This window comes from Vidua macroura, chromosome 16 (assembly GCF_024509145.1).
Source record: "Vidua macroura isolate BioBank_ID:100142 chromosome 16, ASM2450914v1, whole genome shotgun sequence".
NCBI lineage: Eukaryota > Metazoa > Chordata > Aves > Passeriformes > Viduidae > Vidua > Vidua macroura.
In genome coordinates this window covers 9,426,065-9,453,580 of record NC_071586.1, presented here as the reverse complement: position 1 = coordinate 9,453,580, position 27,516 = coordinate 9,426,065, and the positions used below count along the sequence as shown (strand labels likewise).

General features: G+C 37.2%; 1 protein-coding gene across 1 annotated transcript; it reads right to left on the bottom strand.

Moving 5' to 3' along the window:
• Positions 1-1,898: 1,898 nt before the first annotated feature.
• On the bottom strand, positions 1,899-27,425 carry VWA3A (von Willebrand factor A domain containing 3A). Its single transcript, XM_053992498.1, has 34 exons — positions 27,332-27,425; positions 26,680-26,762; positions 26,333-26,450; positions 25,610-25,711; positions 25,434-25,516; positions 24,448-24,502; positions 23,603-23,701; positions 22,487-22,593; positions 22,109-22,234; positions 20,739-20,847; positions 20,300-20,365; positions 19,712-19,837; positions 18,827-18,965; positions 18,629-18,736; positions 18,316-18,392; positions 17,186-17,280; positions 16,129-16,248; positions 15,226-15,300; positions 14,406-14,550; positions 13,292-13,490; positions 12,787-12,857; positions 12,233-12,373; positions 10,743-10,842; positions 9,592-9,702; positions 9,115-9,212; positions 8,813-8,965; positions 8,202-8,310; positions 7,378-7,522; positions 6,775-6,919; positions 5,564-5,715; positions 5,167-5,293; positions 4,452-4,549; positions 3,987-4,085; positions 1,899-2,713 (listed from the first exon to the last, which is right to left on the bottom strand). The coding sequence occupies exons 2-34, from the start codon at positions 26,742-26,744 to the stop codon at positions 2,653-2,655; spliced, it is 3,624 nt and encodes a 1,207-aa protein (XP_053848473.1). The 5' UTR covers positions 26,745-26,762; positions 27,332-27,425; the 3' UTR covers positions 1,899-2,652.
• Between the last annotated feature and the right edge of the window lie 91 nt (positions 27,426-27,516).

Sequence of the window (27,516 nt, the reverse complement as noted above, 5' to 3'; positions counted from 1 at the left end):
ACACTGCCATTACCTTCCTTTGAAGCAGCATGAACTGCTGGACGTGACTCAAATTCAGGCATATTTGGATGGAGGAATTTGTCACTATGCCAAGCTGTCCCACCCTTCTCCTGGAAGCTGTCCCCTGAAGCAGCTATGGCTGAACCATGCACAAAGGAGTTCCTGAACTGCCAGTCCTTGCTAAGGGTTATGAACATCTGCACCAGTGAAACCTAGCTCAGCAGCTGGAAACTGGAAATTATGGCAGCACATGAGCTGCTCCACACAGAAGTTCCCAACTCCTGCTGTGAAAGCAGCACTCTCCTGAAGGGGGTTGCACACACACGTGGAGGTAGCAACTGGTTCAGCCATTTGTCTTTAATTCACTGCTCACAAATCAGCATATTCAATGAGTCACAGCAATGACACGACTTACAAACAAGCTGGCAGAAAAATATGCATTTGGTCAATTATAAATCTCCTCTTGTATTATGTCTTGAATACAGTGGGTTGCATTCCAGCAAGCACAAACCAGGAAAGCAAATGACACAGAGCTGACAGATTGACACTGAAGTCACTAACCGAGTATTACTCAGGTCAGCCCCACTGAGGCATCTCCTGAAAACGCCTTCCTGGATGAGCAGCCCTCAGCCTGATGGGAGCAGGCAGGATGGGAGTTTCCAGGTAGGTGGTAAGGAGATGGAATCTCTATTCTAGAGGAAGGAGCTGCTCTGAGGAGGCAGCAGGGCAGCCAGCCTGTGAGACCACAAGGCTTCGGCTGCACAGACTGAACACACTTGCAAAAGAACGGACCTAGGATGGGGTGTAATGGCACACTGCTGTCATACCTGGCTATTTTACAGCTTCTGTGCTTACACAGATTCTAACAACAACATTTGCTCCTTACTTTTCATTGCATTTTCTTGAACAGGAGGCTTAGAAGCCCTTAGCTCATACCACCAACAAAGAGAAGGCTCCTGAGTTGCCAACACCTACTTGGAGTGTGAGATCATGCTCAGGAGAACCAGAGAAACGTGCTGTGCTCTGCCCACAGAAACAAACGCCCAGTCCAAGCCAAAACAAACAGCTCAGTGATGAGTATTAATGTAGGCTGCCCCAAATTTGGGTTACAGATCCACTGACAATCAGCCAATGGAGACACTGTGTAAACACAGTTGTTTCGATAGAGTAAAACCTCTGAACACCAAATATTGTAGGGGGGAAAGGCTCTAAATGAGAGCTTTAACAATTGCAGTCTGACACAACAGACTGAAATATTCTGACGCTTATCCACATTTGCAAAATCCAACATGCTCATTATGATCTTACTTCGCAAAGAGCCTCTGATACCATTTAGCACATCTGCATGAGTGTGTTTCATTTTAAGTTCTTTTAAAATACTTTTATAGGAATGTAAGAATCTATGCTACAGAACTGTGACATTTCTTAAATCATCCAAGAAACAAATAAGAAACCCTTTTTGGCAATACAGAAAGCTCATCTTTCTACCTGGATTTACTGTTTTAACATTTCTGTTAGTACAAATCCTCATCTATACCCCAAACAGAAATGTAACCAATCCTATTAATTTACAATTAACATTTTCATATCAAATAATCTCAGCAGTTACACACAGCCACAAATAAAATCACAGAAAGTGACACATAGCACAAAGCACCAGTTTAACTGCAGCATTCTAGTAAAGGCTGGCACTAACATGGAAGGCAGGAGTCACCTGATTCAGAGCATACAACACAAAATAGATACTTTTATGATAGAAGTAATTTTTAACTCTTTATAGAGACAAAAGAGATAAAGGGACAGAAAAGACACAATCCCCCACATCACAGCATATCCAGTGGCACACAAGAGAGGCAAATGGCTCCGGAATAAATGCAGATCAGGTATCTTAATTTTGAAGTATGAATCCACTTTTATTATATTACATATATCAAATACATGAGATGAATTTCTAACCCTCTAAAAGACAGCAGTGAACATCTACAAAATACTAGTGAGCTGTCATTACAGAAATGAGTAAAAAACAAGTATATTTCACAAATCAACTGATTCTGGAAAACATATTTTTAATCTTCCTAGACAGTAAATATGTAAGAACTGCTCAGAAGACAGGCAGTGTCTGGTTATACAAGCACAACCAGGCTACATCAGCAACAGGGTATTACTTTCTTGCATGTCTAATCATTTCTGAATCATCAGCTCTAAATTTTTCTTTCCTGCCAAAAAGCAAAGAGTTGAAATAATTATTAACAAAACTTCTCTCCGTAAAAACATGAATTAGAAACTTTGTTTTCTGCACTAAGGTAATTTCTTGGACTTTCTATGCAAAACTGGCATAAAGAATTCTCTTCCTAACATCACAGCCATATGTCCCATCTGTTAGGGATAATAAGCACCAGTAAAGAATTCTCAAACCAACAGACAAAAAAAGGCAATTTAGACAGACCAGCAACTAATTGAAGGAATTATTATTGCAATGTAGTAAAAGAAACAAAAGTTGTGATCCTGTATCACTACTGATACATACACTCTTAAAATTTGTATTAGCTATATGGAAAACTATCCTCTACTTATATTTAAACTTCATAGAGTTCAGGGCTTGATTTACTTTGAATCTTGCAAAATCTGCAAGTGGAGTCAGTGCAGAACTTATCATCTGCAACTTCTTGTCTTGCCAGCTGTTGTGACAACAAAGAAAAAATCTTTCTTTCTGCTTGAAGCTGGAAGGTTAGAGCAAACTTTGAAAAGAAGCAGGTGAATGGTATGATTCCAAACCTCTTCAGCATCTTTTCTTCATCTAAAATTTAATCCTACAAGTGAAGCACACGAATACTTTTAAAAATACAACTCAAAATATATAAAATGCATGGGCTAGTGTCAGTGTTGACAAAATAGTAACAGAAAAACAATATAACTTAAACTGAAAGTAAGCAAGTTTCCTTACTTATATGTTTAATGGGGCTACAGTGCTATGCCCTTTCTGGAGGATTTTAACAGGAATGCCTTCCTATGCACTTCACCAGCAATACAGTTTTCCTTGGAACGCTGAGATACAGAGATAGCTGTGGAACACAGCCTTTATCTCTGCATGCCTGTAACAACTTCTTTGCTCCTATAGGATGGTTTTATATCTGCTCCCTCTCCAAGCATCTCTCGTGAGTGATCAGCCCTTAAATGCTGAATTCTGCACTCAGACACACTCACACACACTCTTGCACACCAGGCTCCAGATTCCACTCCATGAACCAGGTGTTCTTAACCAGCAGGTGAGACTGGATTTTTTTTTATTCCTATTGGAATAACTGGGCAATGTTTTTGAACCAAAATACAAAATACAGCTATAGAAACAAGGATTTTTAAAAACCCAGTCTTGCTCTGTATCTGCCTTACCCAATTCCTTGATGAATATCTTGGCAGGCCAATATTCTCTAGTGTAACTCTGCAGTTGTCTGTGACCATTGTTTTCCCTCAAACAGCTCTGTGACAAATGCTTTTGCCTTGTTTAACCCTGAGAAAGTACTTCCACCCCGCAATTTCTCTTTTCCTGTGGTTTTTACTTTGCCAATTTAAAGCAGCAGGTTGGCTCTGTGAGAGGTTCAGTCTGCCCAGCTGCCTCTCCCACCACCCTGTAATGATAGTCCTGTGTTTGCTGAGGATGTCTTTGCTGTTAGTGGGGTCCTTTGTCAGTCAGCCTTGTTCATTTAACAGATAAATCATGCAGCCCATGCAGCAATTGTTATTACAGCCATTACATCTGGTTCTAACTCCCTAATGTGCTTAACTGCTTGCTAGACCATTACTAACTACAAATACACATCTGCCTTGCTCTTTTCACCCCAAACAGTTCTCTCTGAACTCTTCTTTGGTTATATGGGGTTTTACTGTGGACTATCTCAGCTAAGAACTAAAATCACTACAAATGCTTCCAACTTTGGAAAAAGTGACTGCTAGAAATGAATATATTTACTAAAAAATTACCCTTCTACTGAAATACTATGATGTAAATGTGGTGACTGTTTACCTGAACACTTTTTTGAAAGCTAGAGTCATCTTTTTGGTTTGTGTTCCACTTTTCAAGCAATAATCTGTTTGAAAGAAAAACAAACTCCAAAGAATTACAGCAGTTTTTCACAGAGGCACAGAAGACCTTGGAGTCTTTGTTTAGCCCTGTCCTTAGGTGACTTTTCACTGAGGAGGTATAATGCATTTTAAAGTTCTTTGCAGGAACTTTTCCTACTATTCCTATTGAATTGGTGCTTTCTGGTTCTGGATTGACAGTTAGGAAGGGTAATAATGAAGAAACATAAGGATCAATACAATCTAATTGTCCTTCATGCCTATTCTAGACAATTCTCCAGGTCTATTTTTTTATATAACAGACATTGGGAGTCAGATATTCTTGTCTTCATTCTATGAAATAATAAATACAAAAATTCTTGATAAATACTCACCTCCAAGATTTTGCCTGCTTTAAGAAATTTCTAGCTTTTGCTACTTCTTCAGTAAGTTTCTTTAGATCATCTCCTTCAAAGTAAGGGAAAACTGGATTCTGAAAACACAGTTAAAATGTTTTAACTTGCACCTATTTATTATTTTCTGTTTCCCCAACTAATTAACTGATCTAGTTATTTTAGATCTAGATAACTGATCTAGTTATCTAGATAAATTTAACTGCTCTAAATTTCCCTACTTGCAGAGAAGGTCTTGGTCTTACAAGGGGAGAGCAGAGCAAGCCTAGGTTGAACCTGGGTCTGTTCAGTAACATTTTTCTGCTGTGGCAATGCCTGAGGTCTCATGCGGGAGGAATTAATATGCTAAGCGCCATAAAAAGATTTTACAATTAAAAAAACACAAGATGGGAAAGATAAGGAGATAGTAAAAGCTGAATTTAGCTTAAAAACCACATGCAGACATGATATATTTTTTACTTCTCTTTCAAAACCTATATTGCACTGTGTATTCTTTTCATGGGCTTGGGCACCTCACCAAGGCAGTCAGCAGAAAGGCAAAAACAGATACTAAGATTTCTCTTTTTGGCTTTAATCTGAAATATCTTAGAAGTTTTGTATTATTTTTTCCTAATTGTTTTTCTTTTTTAAGTGAAGTTTCTCTACTGATGAAGAACTAAGTTGCAAAGAAAAAAACAAACCGATTTATTTAACATACATCTTCATCATCCAGCCCCTCTGTCAATATTCTGTGTGCTGCTAATTGTCCATCTTCACCTCCAGAACTGCAGTGGAAGCGCCCTCCTGTTTGGGCAGCAAGCTTCTTCAGGAATTCAACAGCTCCTCTGTTAGCACAAAGTAGAAAGCTACTTATGAGAATTATTTTCTGAAAGCAACAACAGAAGATTTTCTAAGAACTCCTTAAAAAATATGACATCAAAACAAATAGACAGGAGGGCATGACTATAAATTCCTGTATGAAATGTAGGCCATGTGGCAAGTACCTGTGTCAGAACAACCTTCCCCATTACCATCTTGGTTGCACAGACTTCTGACAATAAATAAAGTAGTCATTTCAAGAGATTTTTGTTTTCTTCTTGCAAAGTATCACATACCTGTCTGCACAGCTAAAACAAATGGTGTGGATTTTAATATCTTGTTTCTTTATCAATCTTTCAATTTCTTTCAAAACCAGACTGCAACTGGTGTCTGGTTTTCCATCAGTCAATAGATACAGTGCCTCTACACCTTGGAAACTGAAAGCCTTCTGAAAAGCAGAAATAAGCTTAAATAATTTGTACATTTACATGAAATGCTATACTTCAGAACAAAAACACCATTCCAATGATTTAAGATAGTTTCTATTTGCCAATATATTTATATTTGATCATTAATCAACTTAGTTATGTCTTTTCATTTTCACTTCTTAGGGAAGGAGATCAAGGATATAAATTTGAAAATTTAAGTTGATAATTTGTAGCATAAGACAACATATTTGTAAGCAGGGCATTGCCAAAAACTGACTCATTGAAATAAGAAAATTAACTGGTTTTGGAGAACTACAGACAAAAGATTTTTACATCAAATTTTATGGGAGTTAAAGTTGTTTAATGTCTGAAAATCAGGCTCATTAGGACTTGAATGAATATTATGAAAATTTGCTACAGTAATTGACTCAGTGGACATCATTGTAATACACACATCTTGCAGCTCTACTGGACTTCATTCATGATGAATACCAAAACATTTATTTAGAGATTGTGCAAGGATGTCTGGAAGAAGAATCATTCATTAAAGGCAACTTTTTTTCTTTTATTCCAATTTAAAATCTCATGAAATTGCAAGTTCAGTTTTAAGTTATTATTACTAGTTGATTTCTACACTGAGAATTTTAATATGAGAAAAGCTTCTCCACCTGTTATAAAAGTTCAAGAATTGTACTCAAAACCCATGAGATTCCAACAAACACTGCTTATTTAAAGCCCTGTTTGGGTCAGACCAACATATCACAGCCACAGTTGTACATAAACATCAGTTTGAGCAACTGGCTATTTTCCCTCTCCAGTATTCTTTGAGCACAAATATTAATAACACTATTGATATTTGACTCTTTTTTTTTTTTTTTTAACTTAGTATGAGCAATTACTTTGAGTATCTATGAGCCCTGGGGCCAGAAACAGTGACTTGGTTTCTAAACTGTTCAGTGATTTGCATATGAAGATGTTGTACACTTTGACATCATAATTTTCCTAGAATGTCACCAGTCAGGTGGAAGTGTTTTGCCAGCACAGGACAGGATGTGTTCTCCAAGCTGTGGCACACGGACCTGTAAAGCTGCAAGGATGCAGGAGTTCCCATGAGCATGGCACGTGGAAGCCCACTGCACAGCATCATGGCAGCTTTCATCAGTTGCCTCTACAAGATTCTCTTTCCAACTCTCTGTACTTTCTGCAAATCTCAGCAGGTTAAACCTGAGGAGAAAGATGACCCACAACATTTAACCCTAACCAATACAACGAGTCACTTTGGATAAGACAGTTTTGAAATAAGTAAATACGTAAAATTAAAAAAAAAAAAAAAAACCAAACCCAACCAAGCCCCCTATCAAAGAGCCTAGTGCTGGATTAGATCCTCAGCCTTGGAAGAGTCAAAAAGCATATCTTACTTTGCATGAACAGAAAATCTATGGGAATGCTGAGCCTAAAAGGGTAAACAGCATCAGCCTACAGCAGAGGCTCAGATTTTAGAAAGTTTAGAACTTAAAACTGGTAAAAGCAACAGAAAAAGCAGTTCTTGTCACATGCACATTATAATTAACATACAATAATTAACTGAATTGTGTTTCAGTGCTGTATTACTGTAATTATTAAGCAATCTGATTGCATAACAATGAGTGCAGATTTCAGTCTTTATCAGTAATTCACCATACCTGACTTCATTTTTTCTCAGCTGTTCCCAGATAAGGGAGGTAAGTTCTTTTGTGACAGGTGACAAATACGGGCCCATGGAACCAGATGTATCAATCAAAACACAGACATTTGCTTCTAAAATGGTACCAAACAATCTTCGGCTTCCTGGGCCAGAACATTAATTAAGAGTTATTATATAGGCTTATTTTATTGAGCATAATGTAAATCTTCATTCTTTAGGGGTAATTCTGGGCACATTTCTACATAATTAAGTCAAATCTATGTGGCAATTAGGTAGTTAAAAGGTTAACAACAGAAAAGTGTTTGGCCATTTCAAAACTAACACTATCAAGCATTAATTACTAGCTAGTTGTAGCAACTTGCATTAAAAATAATTTGTCCTTTACAATCCAGCAAAAAATTAAACTATTTCCCAACAAAGATCTTTATGAGCAACAGAGAAATAAAAACAGTCTTCACTAGTAGTGATGCTGAACTTCTAAGGAGGACACATTCTAAGCAAAACATGCAGAAAAGCTAATTTTGCTTGTGTATGTTACTGTATATGTTCTGTTGATAGAAAGCTTCTACTCTGTATTCACAAAAACACAAAGACCAAAACCTAATTATTTGTCAGCAAGCAAGATGTTTGTCAGCTGCACAGATGCTGCATTCTCTTGTATTCACAAAAATAAGTTTTAAACTTTCAATGAAATGCAAGACAGAGAACCTTTATTCACATTGGAGGTTCAGAGTTACATTCAGATCCATTCTACCAGAAAGAGCAGACAAGAAGGTTTTGTACATACTTGAGCTTTACAGAAAACCAGAGGCACACCAATACCTGAGAGAAGCCACTGCACTCTCTGGATATAGCGCTGCAGCACCTTCTCCAGCTGCTCTGTGTAGGTTTCCAGTTCTTTAGGCTGAAACTGCAGATGTTTCACAACCCCCTGGAAAAATTCAGTTTGTACAAGAGCATCTTACTTCAGGAAATCTGAGCTGACCTGCTATATATGCATTGGACATCAGGAAGATTTTTGTCTTTTTATCTACAAAGTATGATAAGAAAAATTCTGTGACTCTGTTGCTTGCACTTAACTTTCTGTGCTTCTCTCCAGTCATTACACAATCTGAAACAATCAAGATCCAGCATTTTCCCAGTCTCAACTCACACATGATTTTGAAAAGTTTTACTTAAATTTTAAAAATTATTTTTCATACTGTATGAATGGAGGAGATGCTACACATTCTAAAGAACATGCAATTTGGACTTCAAACATGCTAAATGGTTTCTTGTGGTGAATAAAAGACCTTCTCTAGCTTGCTAATGGAAGTATGATTTAGAAAGAACAGGGAAGAGTGGAGAGAAAAACCAGAACCATCAGTCAACATTCACTAAACATATACAAAGCCTTTCAATGATGTAGGTACCCAACATCTGCAAAAACCTACATTGATTTCTGCACTGGGGAAGATAGAACAGTATTTTGCTGATACTTTCTTGTGCAGAGACTCCACCGTTGTCTTCTGGTGGGTACAGCTTGGACCAAACATCAGTCTGTGCAATTCCAGTTTAAGTTTTTTAATACTGTACTTGCTCAGCCACTAGTAAGACAAACAAATAGAGCAATTGATTGTTGGCAAATATTAGAACAGTTGAAGTAATAACACATTGTATAGAATCACAATTAACATTTACATTCATTCAGATGGATAGTTCCAAAATGGCAATTTATTAGCAAGGAGAAAAATACCTCTTTGCTTGAACAAATTTCCTCTTCCTCTGGCAATTTGACAGAGCAAACAGATTTTCTTACACATATTGCCTTTGGATACTTCCGATATATTATACCTATTTAAGAAATGAACAAAGTACCAAAAACAAATCACTTTTTTAAAAAAATTGTCACCTTCAAAAAATTCCAAACCAAATCTTCTGTAATCAACTAAACCATATTCACAGCACTTTTCCTCGGAGCACCTTTGACCAAAAAATCTCAAGGGACTTAACAAAAGAAAAACCCAATTAAAAAAATCAGTGGCAACAGTGGCAAAAAGTGCCACCCACCTGCATCCAAACTAAAAATCCTTACCACTATTTGGTAAGTGAAACTCTCTCCCACTCACTGTTCAAAGCACCCTGGTTATCAGTGACTTACCATCCTGCCAGTTTTATAATGGAAGTGCTGATAAGAAAAGGGCTTCACCCATACCATCCTGATAACACATACCCACATTTCTTCCTTCTTCAGTGTAAAATACAGACACAGAAAGCTCTGGCTGCTTCCTGGGTTTGTGCTTTCCTTTATTCTCAGTCTGAGGCCATTCTTTAATTGTTTGTGCTACAAGCAATAACAGATAAAAAATCCCATTAATTTAGCTCAGCTGGATAAAACTCTTACATGAGAAGAACTCAACCCTGTTCTTCTCTTCATATATTCCTATTACCACAATTATAAATGCTTCATTTTCTTTGATACTGATTAAGAAAAATCTTATTACAGCACTACTTCAGCAGCTTTCATAGAAATTAAACTTTAACAAATAAGAAATTACCATCAGGAAGAATGTCACAGGAGTTAGTTTGAAAAAAATTAGAGGCTTGAACAAGCATATTTGTTGGAGAGACCAGTTAACTTAGTACAGAGCACCTCAGATGCAAGTATGAATCTAGATTTGTAAACACTGCTACATATCAACATCAGGAGATTTGAAGATTAATGTAAAGAAAAATAAATTGAAAATGTTAGTGATGACAAAGAAAAACCGCAAGAAAATAAAAAAAAAAGAAATGGAGGAGAAATGAATTGGGCTTTAAGGTACCAGCAGTAACTGGAATCAGTTTAAGAGCTTTTCAATATACCAGGAGCAGCTGGAAGAGTTAGCACTTCAGGCAACCTGACATTGGTGTTGTACTTTTCCTTCATAACTAGATCATAAATAAATCAAGTGGAACAGCATATTAATTAAAATGGGATCTAACAGATTTAGTGGCAATGTATACATTGAACCAGTAACATAATAAATGTCTGAACTGCTGAGCCTTATGGCTTCAGGTATGTGACACAGTGGGGTTCTACTGACCATCAGACACATCTGACATTTCCTGATAAGTGTCAGGTATTCAATCCTAGGACTTGGAAATCATTGCACAGCTGTGCAGAGCTCCTTCCTTGCACAGTGTAGAAGCAAATTAGGTAAATTATAGCTAAAACTCATCCCAAAGGAATTCCAAAACAACCATGATCATTCCTATAAATCTGATTAAAGATCACAATTTCAGGAGTTTCTAAAATCTCAGTTTAAATCTCTAATTTAAATACTGTCTTTTAAGCAAAACCCAAAGGAAACTGAAGACAAAAAGGCCCTAATCCATACAGACCTGGTGGAATTCCTGCTTTGGCACTAGGAGGACGCCATGCCAGTACTCTTACAGGAGTATTTCTCTCTGCACCATGGCTGTCTTTAACATCCTTAAGCACCTTTAATAACAACAACAAAAGAAGTAAAAAGTGTTTCAGATGGATCGTAACTGCATTATTCTAACCTGGAGCTATGCTTCTTTATTATGTAATTCCTGCTTTACTCTGGCTTTGACAAATCCACAGAATGCCATGACAACACATCAATTTGCAGTTTCTTGCTGGGTTAAGTAATTCTAATTGCTCTGTTTTAATTATCTTGCCAATATAATCTGCTACCATAAACCTAAAGACTAACATCTACAGGGAGAGGAGTTTAGACCATTTTTGCCACCTGAAGGAGCAGTCTAGTTTGGTAATGGCCTTGTTTTATACAATACAGTATTTAATATCTTCCTCAGCATTTTAGTGACTATTAAAAATCTAGTGCTGACACCAGTAATTTCTCCTTTGGGTTTGGCTTATCCCTCTGAGGTCGAACAGTCTGCTAAACAGCACAAGCACTTGTTGTAACCCTACTGTAGTATAAGACTTGCTGTGACACTGAGCCTTCAGGCAACTGACATCTACATTAATATACAGCTCTACTATAAATATCACCAAACGTCTAGGGACACCCTACTCATTTTCTACAAGTTTAACCCCTGCAAAACTATGCTCTATTGTCATTTCTGAGTAATTAGTTTCTCCTGCATTTGTGAAGAGGTGTTGAGAATATGTCACGTTTGATAAAACAGCCTGGAAGACCTACAAAGCCTTTGCAACATTCCCACACCTACATTCCCATTTCCTACATTCCCACACCTACAATGTCATTCCCGTTCCAAAGATGAGAACTGAAAGCTCCAGCAGACACTGGCCCTTTATGCATATTACAGATGTGCACACCTACTCAAAACAGACAGTTAAAATTAACAAACACTAGCAAAATCCCAGGGGATTCAGCAGTGCAGCTCCATGGAAATAAGCACAGCAGGCAGGAAAAAAATCCTGAATCCTGTTCTTGTTATATGCTGGCTCTCTGTGAGGCCAAAGACATGCTACTGAGCTGCAGCTGTCTCATCTGTAAATGAGCAGAACATCATAATATTCAGTACCTTCTAGAAGGACTTGCAAAATAGATGTAATTTGGTAAAGCACATTTCTGCTTTGCCTTTGTTTGCATTAAACATTATTTTTAAGGTCAGAGGAAGGATTATTTAGACACCTTTTGACACTACAGTGTGGTTCCATTATAATTAATTACTTAGTATGATGCAGTGTTTGGTATAGGTAGCATTTTGAATGCAAACAAATTCAAAGTACTATCACAATGCTGCTCTTATTTCTTCAAATTTTCAGCTGAGCACTTCTCTGACCAAGAGGAGCATCCAATAGCTGGGTAGGATCTTTAATTAACACAGAGCATATTAAAAATGGGACCATTTCAAACCATTCCAGCCAGACTCACAGCTGTGGGTTTAGGAGATGGCACCTTCTGTGATTTTTTTTTCTCATTCCTCATAAGCACATTTGAGTGTCCTTCTGGTGTGAGGGATTTCACAGACTGATTTACTGAGCGTTGCTTTAAGGACTCCACTAGGAATGCACACTGAAATGGAAATCCACATTGTTTAGTACTTCAGATACATGGAATTTAAGGAAATGACACTTCAAAGTCAGGTATTGTGTATTTACTACTACCATAATAAATAAAATTATAATGAAGAATTAATTTACTTAAAAAGAATTCATCACAGGATTGGCTACAAAAAAGAGAATCACTTGACCTGTAAACTTGTATTTGGTATGGAATTATGGCTACTCCAACACCAGTCATCACTGCAGTGCTATTGTGCCTTCTAGTCCATATTTAGTCTGTGGGCACTATTCCCACACTCTAGAACGTTCCTGCTCATCATAAAAGGGTTTTGTCCAATTTCTCCTGAATTGTCAGCTGAACAAACACTGTTGATTTTTTTTAGGAAGAAACACGTAATTTACAAAGTTCTATGTAATTCATACCTTTTGGGAATAGTTCTTTGCTTTTTCCATTTCAGATATAATACAGGTAATATCATCACTTTCAAAAATACCTAATAATCAAATAAATGCTAATTAGCATGGGTTTCTTAAAGTGTACAAAATAAGCATTTTTTAAAATGCACAACTATTTGCACCACATGTTAAATACCAATGCAGAGAATCAAAAAAACTTTGTTTCCTGCAAGCCTGATCCTCTGGACTTATAATATCAGTAATTCTATTTTAAAGCATCTTTAAAAAGGCTAACAGAATATGGTGAATTCAAGTAGAAAAAAAACCCAAATGAATTCCTTCATTAAGGCTGCATTATAATATTCTGCAATATGATTGAAAGTCTCAATAAAACTATGACCTATGTTTATGTCTCAGTGCTCTCAGCATATCTTAAAAAAAGTAAACTACTTGATTAGGAAGTAAAAAAGCAATAATAAATATTTATTTCATTAATGAAAAAGAAGTATGTGCTGACTTTCCTTTGTCATACCTGCTTCTCCAAACCAGTGAAACCTCCCATTGGCTGCCTGCACAATTTCTTTAAAAGCACTGGCAGTTTCCCTTGGGCTGGCATAGCGGGCTGGAATAATCCCACTGGAGTCAGTGCCCTCTGTTACACTGAACAGACAGACATGGAGCTGTAAATCCAAACCTTTGAAAGCCTCAGCCACGTAAGCACTGATTGTGTGCTGTAAGACAAAGGAGAAAGAAACATCAGGGGTGAGCCTCTACCTCAGACAAGCTTCCACCTACTCCACTGGTTCCTGACTGATGTGCAAATGCTCCCAGTTGGAGCAGCTCAGAACAGGAATGTTCCCTGAGCAGTGCAATGCCTCCTCAGTCCATGCAGATACACAATTGTCACTATTGCTGGTTCCAGTGGCAACAGCTCTACTGCAGGCAAGAGGTGAGCTGGGGTACGTTTGGGAATCAAAGACAGAGATTGCGGACATCAAGTTAGCTGTGCACTGAAGCAAAGTTGGGTTGAAACTGTCCATTTGCCCCTCATTTTCTTGTCAACCATATGGGCTTTAATGATTTCTTAAGTCTGCCCAGAATTCCCAGAGGTTTGGTAACAAAAGCAGGAGACACCTCACTGCACACATGTAGAAACTCATGGCTGTGCACAGGGCTTAATCTCCATGGAGCACATTCACTACAAACATGGATCCTAGCAAGGGATTACTGGGATAAAAACAGGAGTTGTCCCTACAGAGCGTGCTATGGAGTTCCACTGGAAAATTATTTGTTCCATGAGTTGTACAGAAATGATAAATTACAAAAAATCAGCTTGCTCCAATTCAGAAATCTGAAGCAAAATGATGCCCAGAGCTGAGTGGGCACGTCTTGAAGCGTATCTTGAATTTTCTGTAAGTTACATATAATTAAGAATTGCTACCTCCTACACATGACTAACAATTGCAGAAATGGAGGTTTGGGATCCTGACAGATGCGCTTCCTCACATATGTAAAGAAGGAGTATTCTGCCAATGAACTGTGATGACTGGCTATAAGGGAAAAAGGGATGGGGAAAAAAGAGAAAAACAAAGCCGATATTTGTTGTGATAGGAACTTAAAGAAAAGTTGCCTATGATGACACTCACTGTTTCCTGATCAGGTATTCCAGTAGTCAGCAGGTAGAGTCCCTGTGATTTGTGTTTATCTTTGTCTTTGAAGTCAACTTCCACAGCTCTTCTGAGCGCACTCATGAAATTTCTACTGCCCTTGCACTCCAAGCCCAACACCCACCTAAACCAAGATGTTTACAGTTCAAAGAATGAAGAAACAAAAGCTCTTGTTTCTGCTCAAAGCAATAAAAAAAATTAAGTATCTTAAATAACACTGCACTGGAGTTTAAAAATTTTGAAAACGACAGAGGGCAAAACCAGATTATATAACAAATTATTTGTTCTGGTTTCTGTATTGCCAGCATGGCAAACTAGTTTTTAAATAAGATACAAAGCAAAAAGAGGAAAGAATTCTCTCTAATTTTATGTGGAAAAATATTAATATAGTAGAACTTACAGAAACAGAAATGAAACCAGAGGTATAATGAGAACACAGAAGATGTGACTCCACAAACAGAAACCTGGGATTTTTTTCCAAAGCATGTGTGAAAAACCCCATTGTTTAGCTCTCACATCCCAAGTGAACTTGAAGCAGTTTTCAATTCTTCATGTAACCTCTTCATTCCTTATACAGACACTTCTGTATCTGTGTACGTATGTATTATATATACATATGAAATATGAAGTCACTCCAAGCTTATTAATTTTTACAACACTATTTTCACAAGAAAACACTTTGAACAATCACTGTAGAACATGGCAGCCTATTTTTGTAACATGATAAACTTATACAATTTTTTAGTTTGCAATTTTTCTCTGTGAAATTCACAGACATGGGATAATTATTTGATCCTACCTCCAAGCCTTTTCTAAGTTTTCTGGTTGGGAAGGACACAGTTCCTGCTGCCAAGGCACAATGTCACTCCCAAATCTTTCACAGAAAGACAACAGCAATTAATTTTCGGATTATGGTTTAGAACAAGCAAAAAGATAAAATAAATTCACTGAAGAAGAAAAATCTCATTTGGAGTATTACAGACATAAAACTGCCCGATGCCAACTACTTTCTATTTCAAACCATTTAATTATCCACATTTATCCATCACCCAAGGTTTATTTGATTTTCTTTCCTGAACAGTATCCTACATGAGCTGGGAAAAGCTCAAAGGAAGGATTGTGAAAAAGGAACTCCAACCCTCAGCTGCTGCCTGTATCTCTCTTGTGAGATAAGGGCTCTGTTCTCACACCATGTTAGGAACTCCATGAGCTGCTGGCTCTTAATTTTACCTGCCAGACACCTGCCCAGAGCTGCTTAGCAGTTGTGCCACGTTTCTGCCTGCCAGTGCCGAGTACAGAATTTTAACACTATAATATATTAACCAGTATTGGAGTTACTGTAAAATTTAAAGAGTGCTCTCAGTTATGGTACCTGAGACATCAAAATCCTCTTCTGGTAAGTTTTTAACAGGTGAATTAATACTGTTATGAACAATATAGCAGGATGAGTCTTTGTTACAGGTATGATGCAATCAATTCCAGTGACCCTCACACAAAAAACTGATTTTTAATTAATAATCTGGTCTCCATACCTCTAATTCATGTACTCACCCAATAAGGACCAATCAGTGCTAGTCTTGCAAATACTTCACTAAAAACCATTCAATACTAAAATATGCCTATTAGTACCTACAGTCTCTCAGCATACTTCTTTCATTGCAATGCATCACAGTTATTTTAAGACTCTTAAATAGTTACTTACGCTATAATATTGAAGTAATCCTTATTTGACATTTGTTCCTCAAGTAGAAGTCGCAAACAATGTTGGATATGAGAGATGTAGGTAGAGTTTGTCACTGATATATCAACAAGCACAACTACCCTATAGAAAAAAATGCTATTCATTAAAAAAAAAAAGGAAAAAGCCTTATTTAATTATGTAGTCTTATCTTCAGTGCACTCTAACTTGTCAGGGAAAGTATCTTCTATCTATGTATCAAAATGTGTAAACACAATCTATTTTTTAAAAAATTCTGCAAAACATCAGGTGACATTTAAAAATAAAAATAGGAGCAGTAATGGAAACTTCTATTTTTCCTAAACTATGGAATAGTCAGGGTACTGGCTACTTAGTGCCATTAATGGCTCCTGAACCCCAAACAGCTCTTCCTCCTTCTCTGTACTTGAGTATCTAAAACCCTCATGGAATGTGTGGATGTTTGCCACAAGAAGAGCTATTGGATACTTTACTCTCCTTTCCCAGCCAACACTCTGGGAACATATGGAATATTACTCCAAAGACAAATGGTTAAGATTTCTCTCAGCTCATCAGTGCCAGAGTGTTGCTCAGGAATGGACTGACTGATGCTATTGAGCACGTTACCTGTTTAGAGCAAAGTGTTACTGATGAGCTGCTCAGCATGGTCAGTTTTAAGTCCTGCTTGCAGAGACAATGCAGGATGGTCACAGTTAATGGACACAGGATAATTTGGGAGCAGTAGTTTTGAGAAGACCCACAGATGTGAGACAGACAGATGTGAGATGCCAGACAGTCACTGGGATGTGAGTTCCTAGCACAACAGAGTGGCCAGATGGGCTAATTCGATCCTTAATCAATGAGCAAGAAACTCTCTAGTAACAGGGGCCTCAGCTACCTTCCTTTTGTCTGAAACTCCATATTCAAGGTTTGTAAACAGGAAAAAAAACAAATGTGCAATTCAGGTTGGGTAAGGCCTCAGATAAGATGTAAATAAACACCTTCCTCAAACACATTAAGACTACAAACCTCACAAAAAAAACCCCAAAATCAAATACAATACCTTCTTTCACAAACACTTCCCCATATTCTTCTGCTAGCAACAGATAGCCAGTCAATTCGTTTCTCATAGATTCTTACAATTTTAGCAAGAAGTTTCTATGCATAAATAAAGAAAATGTAAGTTAAAAATAGAAAGTTCAAGTCTTTTATTGCCAAATGCTTAATGCAGAAATAACATAACAGCATAGTAATGAAAAAAATATTTTCATTTAGATAGCGGCATTTCATTCTTAGTACAGATATGAGAACACAGTCCATGAAAAAAACATACAGTGATAAAAAAGCAACAAAGGATCTAAAGGTCTGTATCTCCACTTCACTTTTCCTCTTGCCACCATATTCCAAAACAATGCTCAGGCATATCAAGAAAAGAAAAGAAAGAATACAGTTAAAAATACAGTTTAAAAATACAGTTTTTGCAAGCTTACCCTTTTTTCAATAGCATTTTTAGGCAGTGTTCATAACAAAACACATAATTTAACATAAACACAATGTTCTCAAACACATGTAATTCTTTAACAATATCAGTATGATATTAAGGTAATTTGTCCAAATTTTATACACCATGACCTTTCCAAGTCTATGTAGGTATTATATGAGGGCATACCAAGCTAGAAAAGGGCACTGAACTCACAAGAAAACACTATAATTTAACATGCACAAAACACAAGCATCTCCCAGTGAGCAAGAAGCCACAGAAGCTGCTTTTCATTTCAGCCACTTCACACTCTCCTTTTGGTCTGGCTGTAGAGGTCCACAGATTTCACATCACTCCCACTTGAATGAATTATTTGCCCAGCCTGGAAACATTCCCACAGCCCTTTGTCAAGACTGCCAGTGAAGTGGGAAAGCAAAAGGACTGACAGGCCACTATATAGCAAAGCCTGTTGCAAACATCCCAGACAGCTTCTCTTCTGTTAAACTTGTCCCTCTCTCTGATGATCTGCATTCTGATCTAGGAGGAAATCCTCAACAATCACTACTGCCTGTAAGAATCCCAGTGGCTGCAGACTTACATGGACAGCTGTCTGCACATGAATCCCTGCAATACTTAGCTAACAAGACAATTAATGAGGAATAATTAGGTGGTAGTCTAGCCCTGACAAGGCCACATCATGTTAGACAACTCACCTGATAGTTGTACAATACTGGCAGGTCAACATGGATGTTTTTTACAGTTCCATCATACCACTCAAACTGCATCATCACTTTCTAGAAGGATAAGTAGAGTTAACTGTTTATAGAACCCAACATAAGATAGACTAACATGGAATTTTTTCTGGATTATTCTTAAGAATGACATTAAGTATTTGAGTTGAATCTATGAATCAAATTTCAGCCTGTAGAATTTCAGCTAACTTATAATGTACTGATTTAAATAAGAAAGATGTAGTAATAGAAAGAAAAAAAAAACCACAATCCCAGGGAAAAAGCTCCTCATCACTTGCCTCATGTAGAGTTGATGATACTGTTTTTTTAAGAATAGGTACAAAATCTTCCACAGGAGAAAAAGCATTGGGAGCCAGAACTTGATAAAGATCTAACTTTTTAGCTATAGGAAGAAAAAAAATACATTAAATAAAACACATACTCTGTCTTTAATTCATGTTTCATACCTGTTAAGCTTTCCTTTCTGTGCTACCTTTCAATCCATATGTCTTTAACCAGTCTGCTGAGGTTTTGGACAGGATGCCTGGTGTTTGAATATCTAATGGTGCTTTGTGCTTTGGAGGCTTTGGGGAGAAGCTAGAAGGTGCTGTATTTGTAAATGCTGCGGTAACCTAAAACAGATTTCAAGAAAAGCTCTTGTAAGTTAACATAATTTATTTTTACCCTCAATTCAAAATATCCAGAATGGAATGCTGGTAAACATAATTAAAACTAAAGTGCTGGGATTCCAACAAGCAAAACACTTGGAAAGTAGCTATCAGTGGTCCTCCTAAAAATGGGCTTTTACTGGGGATATAGAATCTACTAAGTCATTTCAGAATGACTTCTGTTCCATAGCTATTCTACACAGTCCTTAGTAACAATGAGGTTGGAAGAGAGAAAAAAAATATATGTGTACAGCATAGGAAGGGTGAGGGGAAATATAATTAGAAATTTTATCCAGAAAAGAATTCCTCCCAGACTTATTTAACAGTGCTACCAAGACAAGCCCTTATAAGTTTGCAATGGATTCAAATGTCCAACTAAATCACACAGGAGTAAGTATCTTTTCTCCAATTTAAAGGACTGCTGGAACCTCATTTATATGATCGTGCATAGAGTTAGGCTAATGCTCCTTAGATTCCCATTACAATGACAGGGCAATGTTCTTTTCATGCATTTTGGAGAATATTTAGTAAAATGTCTCCTTTACTGATTTTGTTCTTAATTTCCTCTAAACAATGGATTTTCAATAGAGAATACTCAAAGTTCACATATCAAAATACCTGATCAATCATACAATTTTTTCATATTGTGGACAGTTAAAATTTCTAACCCTACTTATTCAAAGTAGATATGAAGATAAAAATATACATACATCTGCTCTTGTATTACCAAGCAAGCCACCAACTCTTCTTTGAAAACTCTGTTTGATGCTCTTGAGTAGGTCCTTAGCCTTCTGGGATTCCTGAAGTAGCAGATGAAAATCACTGCTATCAATATTCTGCAATTGTAAAAACAAATGGGGAAAAATAAGTCAACTATTGTTCAAACACCAACTGAAAACAGCTTTCTCACTTTACTGTGCAAATATCAATACAAGACTGCCTGGCAAGGCAGAATTGAGTGTGACTGTATCTAATGCTCTGCATATAAATTAGTAATAATTTATAAACAAGCTATTACTTTATTACTTTGAATCACTCTACAGTAAGGCATTGCTTTTATCAGCCATAAGTCAGTAAACAATAACTGCAAAATTTATTGCATTTTTAGGAAATGTTTTCAGTTGCAGAAAGAACTAACCACAGGTTTATTGAGCACATCCTCAGCATTCCTATGACAGAGACTTTCAGCACCAATTCTTACTATCAACTCCTACTCAGGTGATAATTATTTTACCTTCTCAAAGTGAAGAATCATCAGCAAGAAAGAAAAATGCTTTGCCTCTCTCCCTGTCACCTACCTCTCCCTTGGAAGAGTAGCAATGATAACGGCCTCTTACTGCTTCTGCAAGGTTCTTTAGAACTGCCTTCATATAAAAATAGGAAGAGAAATTGTTACTTTGACTTGATAATAATGTGGGTTGTTGGTATTCAGTTCTCAGTAGAGACAGAAAAAGAATATTTGAGATATATGTAGTGAGAAAGCCAAAATAATTATGTTTCCATCATTTGCTTGCCAGTCTTATTTTAATGTGGCTGAAAAACTGAGTAAAGCAAGTTACAAGATGATGCTCCAAACCATTTTTTTGTGTGTGCAAATATGCTCTGAAGAGAATAGAACACTTATTCAAGAACTCTAATGATTAGGTTAGCTTCCCCACAAGTTTATGAGAGAAGGCATTTCAGCTGAATAGGAAAAAAATGCACTGCAGGAAGTTAAGTATTAACACAATTACTTACAAGAGAAGCAGGGTTGCTGCAATCATATGTAACAGTGTGAATCTGCACTTTTCTCCCCAGCGTACACTGCTGAGCATAATCACATAACATTTCACAAGACTGATCAGGGCTGATTGAAAAAAAGTAAAGAAAGAAGATATTAACAATGGCAGTAATCAAATGGGAAAAAGGCCATACTGAAGAAGACATATAAGAAAACCTGGGAAAGAAATAATAATTCATGGGAATTATTTAGGTATTTAGCATTATCATGCTTTTGGAGGGACCTTCTCTCCCTCATTCAACCATTACTGAGAAGTCACTACTGGAGCTTGGTTCTGTCCTGAAAATCTGGATGATATAAAACCCACTAGGATTCTATTCCCATTCATAACAGCTTGTGAATGAAATGTTCTGAAGTATTCCCTGCTAGCCCTGAAAGCTAAAGATCAGGAGTTGTGGCTTTGGCCACTGTGACAGAAAACCTTTCAGCTCCGGTATGTAAGAATGTCTTCTGTTTCCAAAGACACCAAAGTAAAACTTGGCCTTATGTTTAGAACTTAAGTGTCCCACACAGCTATCATTTCCTGAGCTCTGATGGCTAGTAAAAACCTTTCTTTGCAGCTACACTTCTGCCAGGGACTGAAATTAAGGAATTTTTCACATAGTAGGAACTTCTGTTTTCTGTTCATAGCAGATCTAAGCCTTGTAATCCATACTGTGCGTTCAATAAACAACCTGAAATTTAAGTTCAATTACTCTAAGTATCAATCTTGCCAAGCTTACACCATCCCCTTTTGCACATTTAAAATAAAATACAATTAGTAAACTAGGAGTAAGGTAAGACTCCTAGAATCCTTATTGTAGTCTTTTCCTTGTAATCCCAACTCCAATATTGGAATTTTCAAATTATGACAGTAGAATTGCAGAATTTAAGTCTATAACTTATATAATCTCACCTGGTTTCATTTATTTAATCAGACATTTTAAGTTCTCCATCAGCACTACTAAGATCACAGAGAGAAGAATCTCTGAACACTTAATGCTATTTTAGAGCAAAATTTATCTTATCCTGTAACCTCCCCAGAGATGTGGACTCTTTCAGTGACATATTTAATGAACACTTAATTGATGTAAAATTAGAGCTAGCAGGCCCTCAACAGATTACTGTGATAAGTGATCTGCAAAGGAAACACATAGGTTCATAACAGAAATGAGAAGATTTATAAATAGTAAAAAAAGGGAAGAAATAAAGGAATTCAAAGGTATAAACTAAAAATATGTAATATGCAGCTATTGAATTCGCTATTTATTTTTGTATCAAGTTCAGTTTCTTGCACCAATCCTGTATCCACGTTAAATCTGGTTGTTAAGACAGATAATGAACTTACCAGCTTCCTACAATAAGAACCAAGGAATTCAGTTCTTTCATTGGAAGGACATGCCTTAAGGCTTTCAGCAAATTGCAGCCTCGACCAGGCTCCAGCTCTTGTACCCACTGTCTTGCTTCATGTAGCCTAGGAGATGGAAACAAGAAAAAAATTATTTAAGTGCTAAATAATAGAGATCACAAAGATTACTACAAACCACAGGAGGAGCTAAGATATTTTATATGTGAAAACCATCTTGAAACCACTGACCACATGTCAAATTCATTGCTTTTCTCCCCTCTTAAAATCACTGCAGGCACAAGATGAAAAACATTATTACCTACATGAGATTGCTCAAATTAAATAGAGACCTTGTCTGAAACAGAGAAATTAACTTACACATGAACATTGATGGTTTTTGGACTCTCCCACAGTGGTGAAATTTCTGTACTGAATGAGAGGCAGTACAATTGCTTCTTATAACAAAGCTGCTCATCTATTAAGCACTAATAAATAAAAAAAAATATTAATTACTATCTGTGCTGCTTCTGGCAGGGTTATTATGCAAAAGATTAAAAATAGTAATTTCCTAAAAATAGCAACAGCAATATTTTCAGTTACCACTAAAAAAGCTTCCAAGAAAAACTCATAGAGATTCAAATATTTGGTAAGGATAGAGACAAAACCTGCAAACTTATGGCATTCCAAGTAATTTGCTAATGGGGCACAAGGTAGGGATAATTGTTGTTCTGGTACCGGTTTTTCTCTTCAGCTGATGACCACATGAAACAGCAGTGATCTACAATGCACATATTCACCTGCCAGGCAATTTCTAAAAAATTGTTAGCTCATAATCATGGATATGTCTAAACAATAGTTCAGATATTCAGGCTAAGCAAACCAGATTATGGAAACTGAGTTTTCTCATGTGTTTATTTGAAACACACAAATTAAAAACACAAATAATATAAACTGACAGTAAGTAATTCCTGAATGTGGACAATTTAATTGTACCAAGTGTTAAATATAGACATTATCTCTTCTTTCCTTACTGCAAAAGTTTTCTAAAAACAAAGAGCACAATAAAGGACAAGTTTCTTCTGAGAAGACAGAAGATTATTAATTCACCAAGGTTCTGCCAAAAATTGTGAAGTGGGCCTTACTGTGACAAAACATTAACTTAAAGAAAACCATATTTACTATAAATATCTCCATGTGAAATTTGTCTCTACCTCTTACAGCTGCTTTTGTTAAGCAAGTTTATTCCATAATGCTGATAGAATTGAGAAACTTTAACAGTAACACTTCCCTTAATAATATTTTGAAATATACTGGATTTGTTTTGGACATTAACAAAGAAATTTGGAGCATACTTTTCTACAACAGAAAATTTCTATTCTATTGTATATTAGGATTTTAAGCAGACAATTTTTTCTATTTGGTTCCTGGCTTCTAGTTCCACAAAAGCTTGATTAGTATGCCAAAATAGGCAAAATTTGCTTTACTGTTACTTACCAAAAGGTTCTTCTGAAAATCCAGTAGTCTAGGTCTATAACTCAAATGAGACACATCAACCAAAAGTCCGACTTTAGTTCCTTTTAGAACACCGAACACCTTAGAAAAGTCACTGTAAATATTAGCTTATCTACAGCTTAATAATTTTACTGTTTATTCTGTACAACACCATTTTTAGATCAAGTATTAGGTATTTATTTTAATTTTAAACTTTTTAGCATGAAGATAACACACTGACAAAGTCAAGGAGGAAAATAAGAAGAAAAAAAGAGAGTCCTACTGGCTCACAGTTAATCCTTACCAGTGAATCGTATTACCTTCTTCCCAAGAAAACTTATTCATTACTTGAGAGGATAAATAAAAAATAACTTTGTCCCCTTCAGGCTAAATCAAGCAACTTTGTGGAAACCAGATTTTAGAGTGCTGCATTTTTCCCTTTTCCCTTCAAGAGGGAGTTACATTCTGATCATTAGCACTGCCAGGCACAGTGTGATGAAGCAGCTGTGCAAGAGTGGGCAAAATGAGCTACAAGAAGCTCCACTCCAGGCAGAGGTTAAGCTCAGTATTGTCTGCTCCCATTGGAATTGTGCTGAGAGGACCTGATGACTAAGACTGCAAAGAGAAAGGAAAAGACTAAGTCTAGAAAGCAGAAAACTGCATACCAATGAAAGGTCAGGAAAAACAATCCACTGTCAACATCACTGCATATGATGTGGAACTTGTAGTAAATAATGAAAACACAAAGGCTTTCTGGAAGCCACTTTTCACTAGTATTCAAAAGTTAATTTAGTCTTTAATGCCATATAGAGTTTCATTCTAAAAATATACTGCAAAGTTCAAGTTACCTTTCTGCTGTCCTGCAACAGCCACTGAATTCGGTGCTGATACAGGTCAATCACTCTGACAAAAGGCAGAGCACACATTTAGCTACAGCATTCTCTCACACTGGGTCTCAATGTAACAATCAACCACCTGTCTTCATCACATCCCCTTCTCACAGATGCAAAATGTGTGAGAAACAGGTATTTTAAAATATGTTAAATATTCCCTTACACAACTGCTGGTTGCAGGGCTAACCACTTAAATACTTCTTCCCCTAAAGCAGAACAACTTCCAACAGTTTAATATTAAAATAGTTATAACCTGAGGTAAAACAAAATGCTTCCTCTTCTCTAAAATTGTTTAACCAATGGATTTTTAATTTCATGTGCTACAAGTTGGCAAACAGAAGGTTTAAGCCAATACTTTAAAGGGGCCAATATTTTAAAGGGGAAAATCCATTTTGCTTTTTCAAAAGAGAAAAGCTGCTTCTGTTTTATAAAAGCCTGACACAGTGAGGTATGCTGAAATGGCAGCATTCTTATCAATGGTGAAGATTATTCTACAGCTTATTGAACCTATAAATTAAATTAAGTTTCTATAAATTAAATTAAATTTCTTGATTCTATAGATTTAAAACTCACTTAGAATACTTTCAGCTTCCATGTCACAACTGCATCCATGACTTGAAGCTAATCCAAGTTACACCAAGTACAACCCCCAACTACACAGTGTTACCTATGGAAACCTGACCATGCACTGGCTGCCTTTCTAAAATGAGCAAACTGCTTCACATCAACACCTGGTTGATAAACATCTTCCTTAAAAAACCCCAAACCTCAGCTGTAGTGAGTGTAATTATCCCTTACTCTCAAATCTCAGGAGAAGAGATTTAATGTTGAGAAACTCTGAGATGCCCAGAGATAACAAATTAAGATTTAAGGTAGTGTCTACAGTAACGGAGATACAGAATCACTTACACATCAAAACAGTAAAGATGATGGACACTTACTCAGAAAGTCTGCATTCAAAATCAGTAACAGTCTCCTGTGTAAACTCCATCTCTTCACCAGCATTTCCTGAATTCCTGGAGCACTATGCATGGTTAACATCAGAGATGCACACAAGTTAAGACTGACTAGAGAAAAGGCAGCGTTGTACTTACAAAATAATATTGCCTTCATTTACCAGATACTCTAATGTTAATTGCAAGGATTCCAAACTGTAGTTTCTTATCCATTCTTCTGTTGTTTGCATCTTTTGAGATTGTGTTTTCTTCATTTGTCCTCTCTACAGATCAAGTGAGAAGAAATTACATGCAGTATGAGAAATTAAAGGTGCTATTTAAATGTGACAAAAATACAAGCCCTAAGGAGAGTTGCTGCTAGGCAGTGCATATCCAAGAACATAATTTTATGTACTGGAATACTCTTTTGAATGTGGGGTACAAAGGAAAAGAAGCTTTCACAATACTCCCAGATTGTGAGCTAAAGGAGGGGAAAAGAGAGCTTAGTTTAGAGCAGACAGGAATGAAGACAAGAAATAGGAGAGCTCAATAAAAGAATTATAATAAATACCCCAGTAATTTACCAGAGAGGAATAAAAATAAGCATCTCCCAAACACGACTCAGAGTTTGAACTTGGCTTCTGCCTTTTGGAGGAAAAATGCAATATCAACAGTTGATCTCATTTATTGTTTTGCCCAATTTGTTCTCAGATTCATCTCTGCAGAGAAGCTACATGCAGTTTCATGACATGAGTGATCACACCATCAAACTAACTGTGTATATATGCAAATATATGTAAGGAAGCATATTAGCTGTCTATCAGTTTATTTACTCCCCACTGTGAATTTATAATGGGTATGCATTACTGTACTAGCTGCTCCATTTTGTAGGAAAACTCGCCTACCAGCTCATCTTGGGTCTCGCTACTATGTGTTCCCAGCAATCCATTATCTGGTCCTAGATGAGGCGAAGCAAAATCTTGCCATGGTGGATGATGACCCTGTGGGTGGAATTTTGTCAACCTACAAGACAATAATTTCATGAGAGCAATTCATTACCCATAATATTCCTGTATTGTCATAAAGTCATTTCAAGGTTTTTCTGTAGAAACTGTTCTATACTTTGTCAGTTGTTTAAGCATTAAGTTAATATATGATATTTTCAGGAATATAGTATATACTTCACATGAATTATAATTTAGTTTCTATCTACATATGAAGTCTCAATTAGATTTTGTAACGGTTTCCTCACCCATTTTTTTCCAAATATCGATCGTTGTCCAACAACCGTGCCATTTTCCTGATGTGTGTATCCATTATATGAATAGACTTAGCCTTGTTAAAAATAGAAAGAAAGCATTAGAGCAAGAAAGTTAAAATCCTCAGGAATAAACACTATTAGAAAAGTATTAATATTGTCAGCAACTTAAATGATAATTTATATTGTATGTGGGACAACAGCAAACTAAAAAATAAAGAGAAGTTACAATTATCCCTTTATAGAAAACACATTTAGGAACTATTCTGCAGGAGTTGCTTGTTAATGGATTTTATGCAGTTAATTATATGCATGCAGAGCTGCTGGGAGACCGGCTACAGAGCTCAACCAGAAAAAGAGATTAACCACAGCAAACCCCAGAGCGGCGGCGGGAGCTGAGCCAGCCGGGCTGGCAGCGGGTGGGCGAGCTGCCCTCGGGTTTAGGCACGGAGCGAGTCATGCAAAAACCATTAAATCCCGGTTTTCTCTTGGCTGGGCTCCACTGCCTGCCCCGGGCCCAGGCCACCCGGGCCCTTCGGCTCACAGTGGGTGTCAGCGCAGCCCTTGCCCTCCCCGGGACCCTGCTCACCTCACGGGGAAGAACCCTGGGTTCCCGACCCCGCGCTGCCCCGTGCCCGAGACTCACCTCACCCCAGCGGGGAGAGACCCCTCGGCTCCTCCGACCCCGCGCTGCCCGGTCCCGTCCGCTGAGACTCACCTGACGGGGCAAAGGCTCTGCCGTGCCCCGCCTCCCTCCCTGGCACCGCGCCAGCGACTCCCCAAACCCCTCGGCACCGCCCGGCACTGCCCCGACCCTTCGCTCGTGCGGGG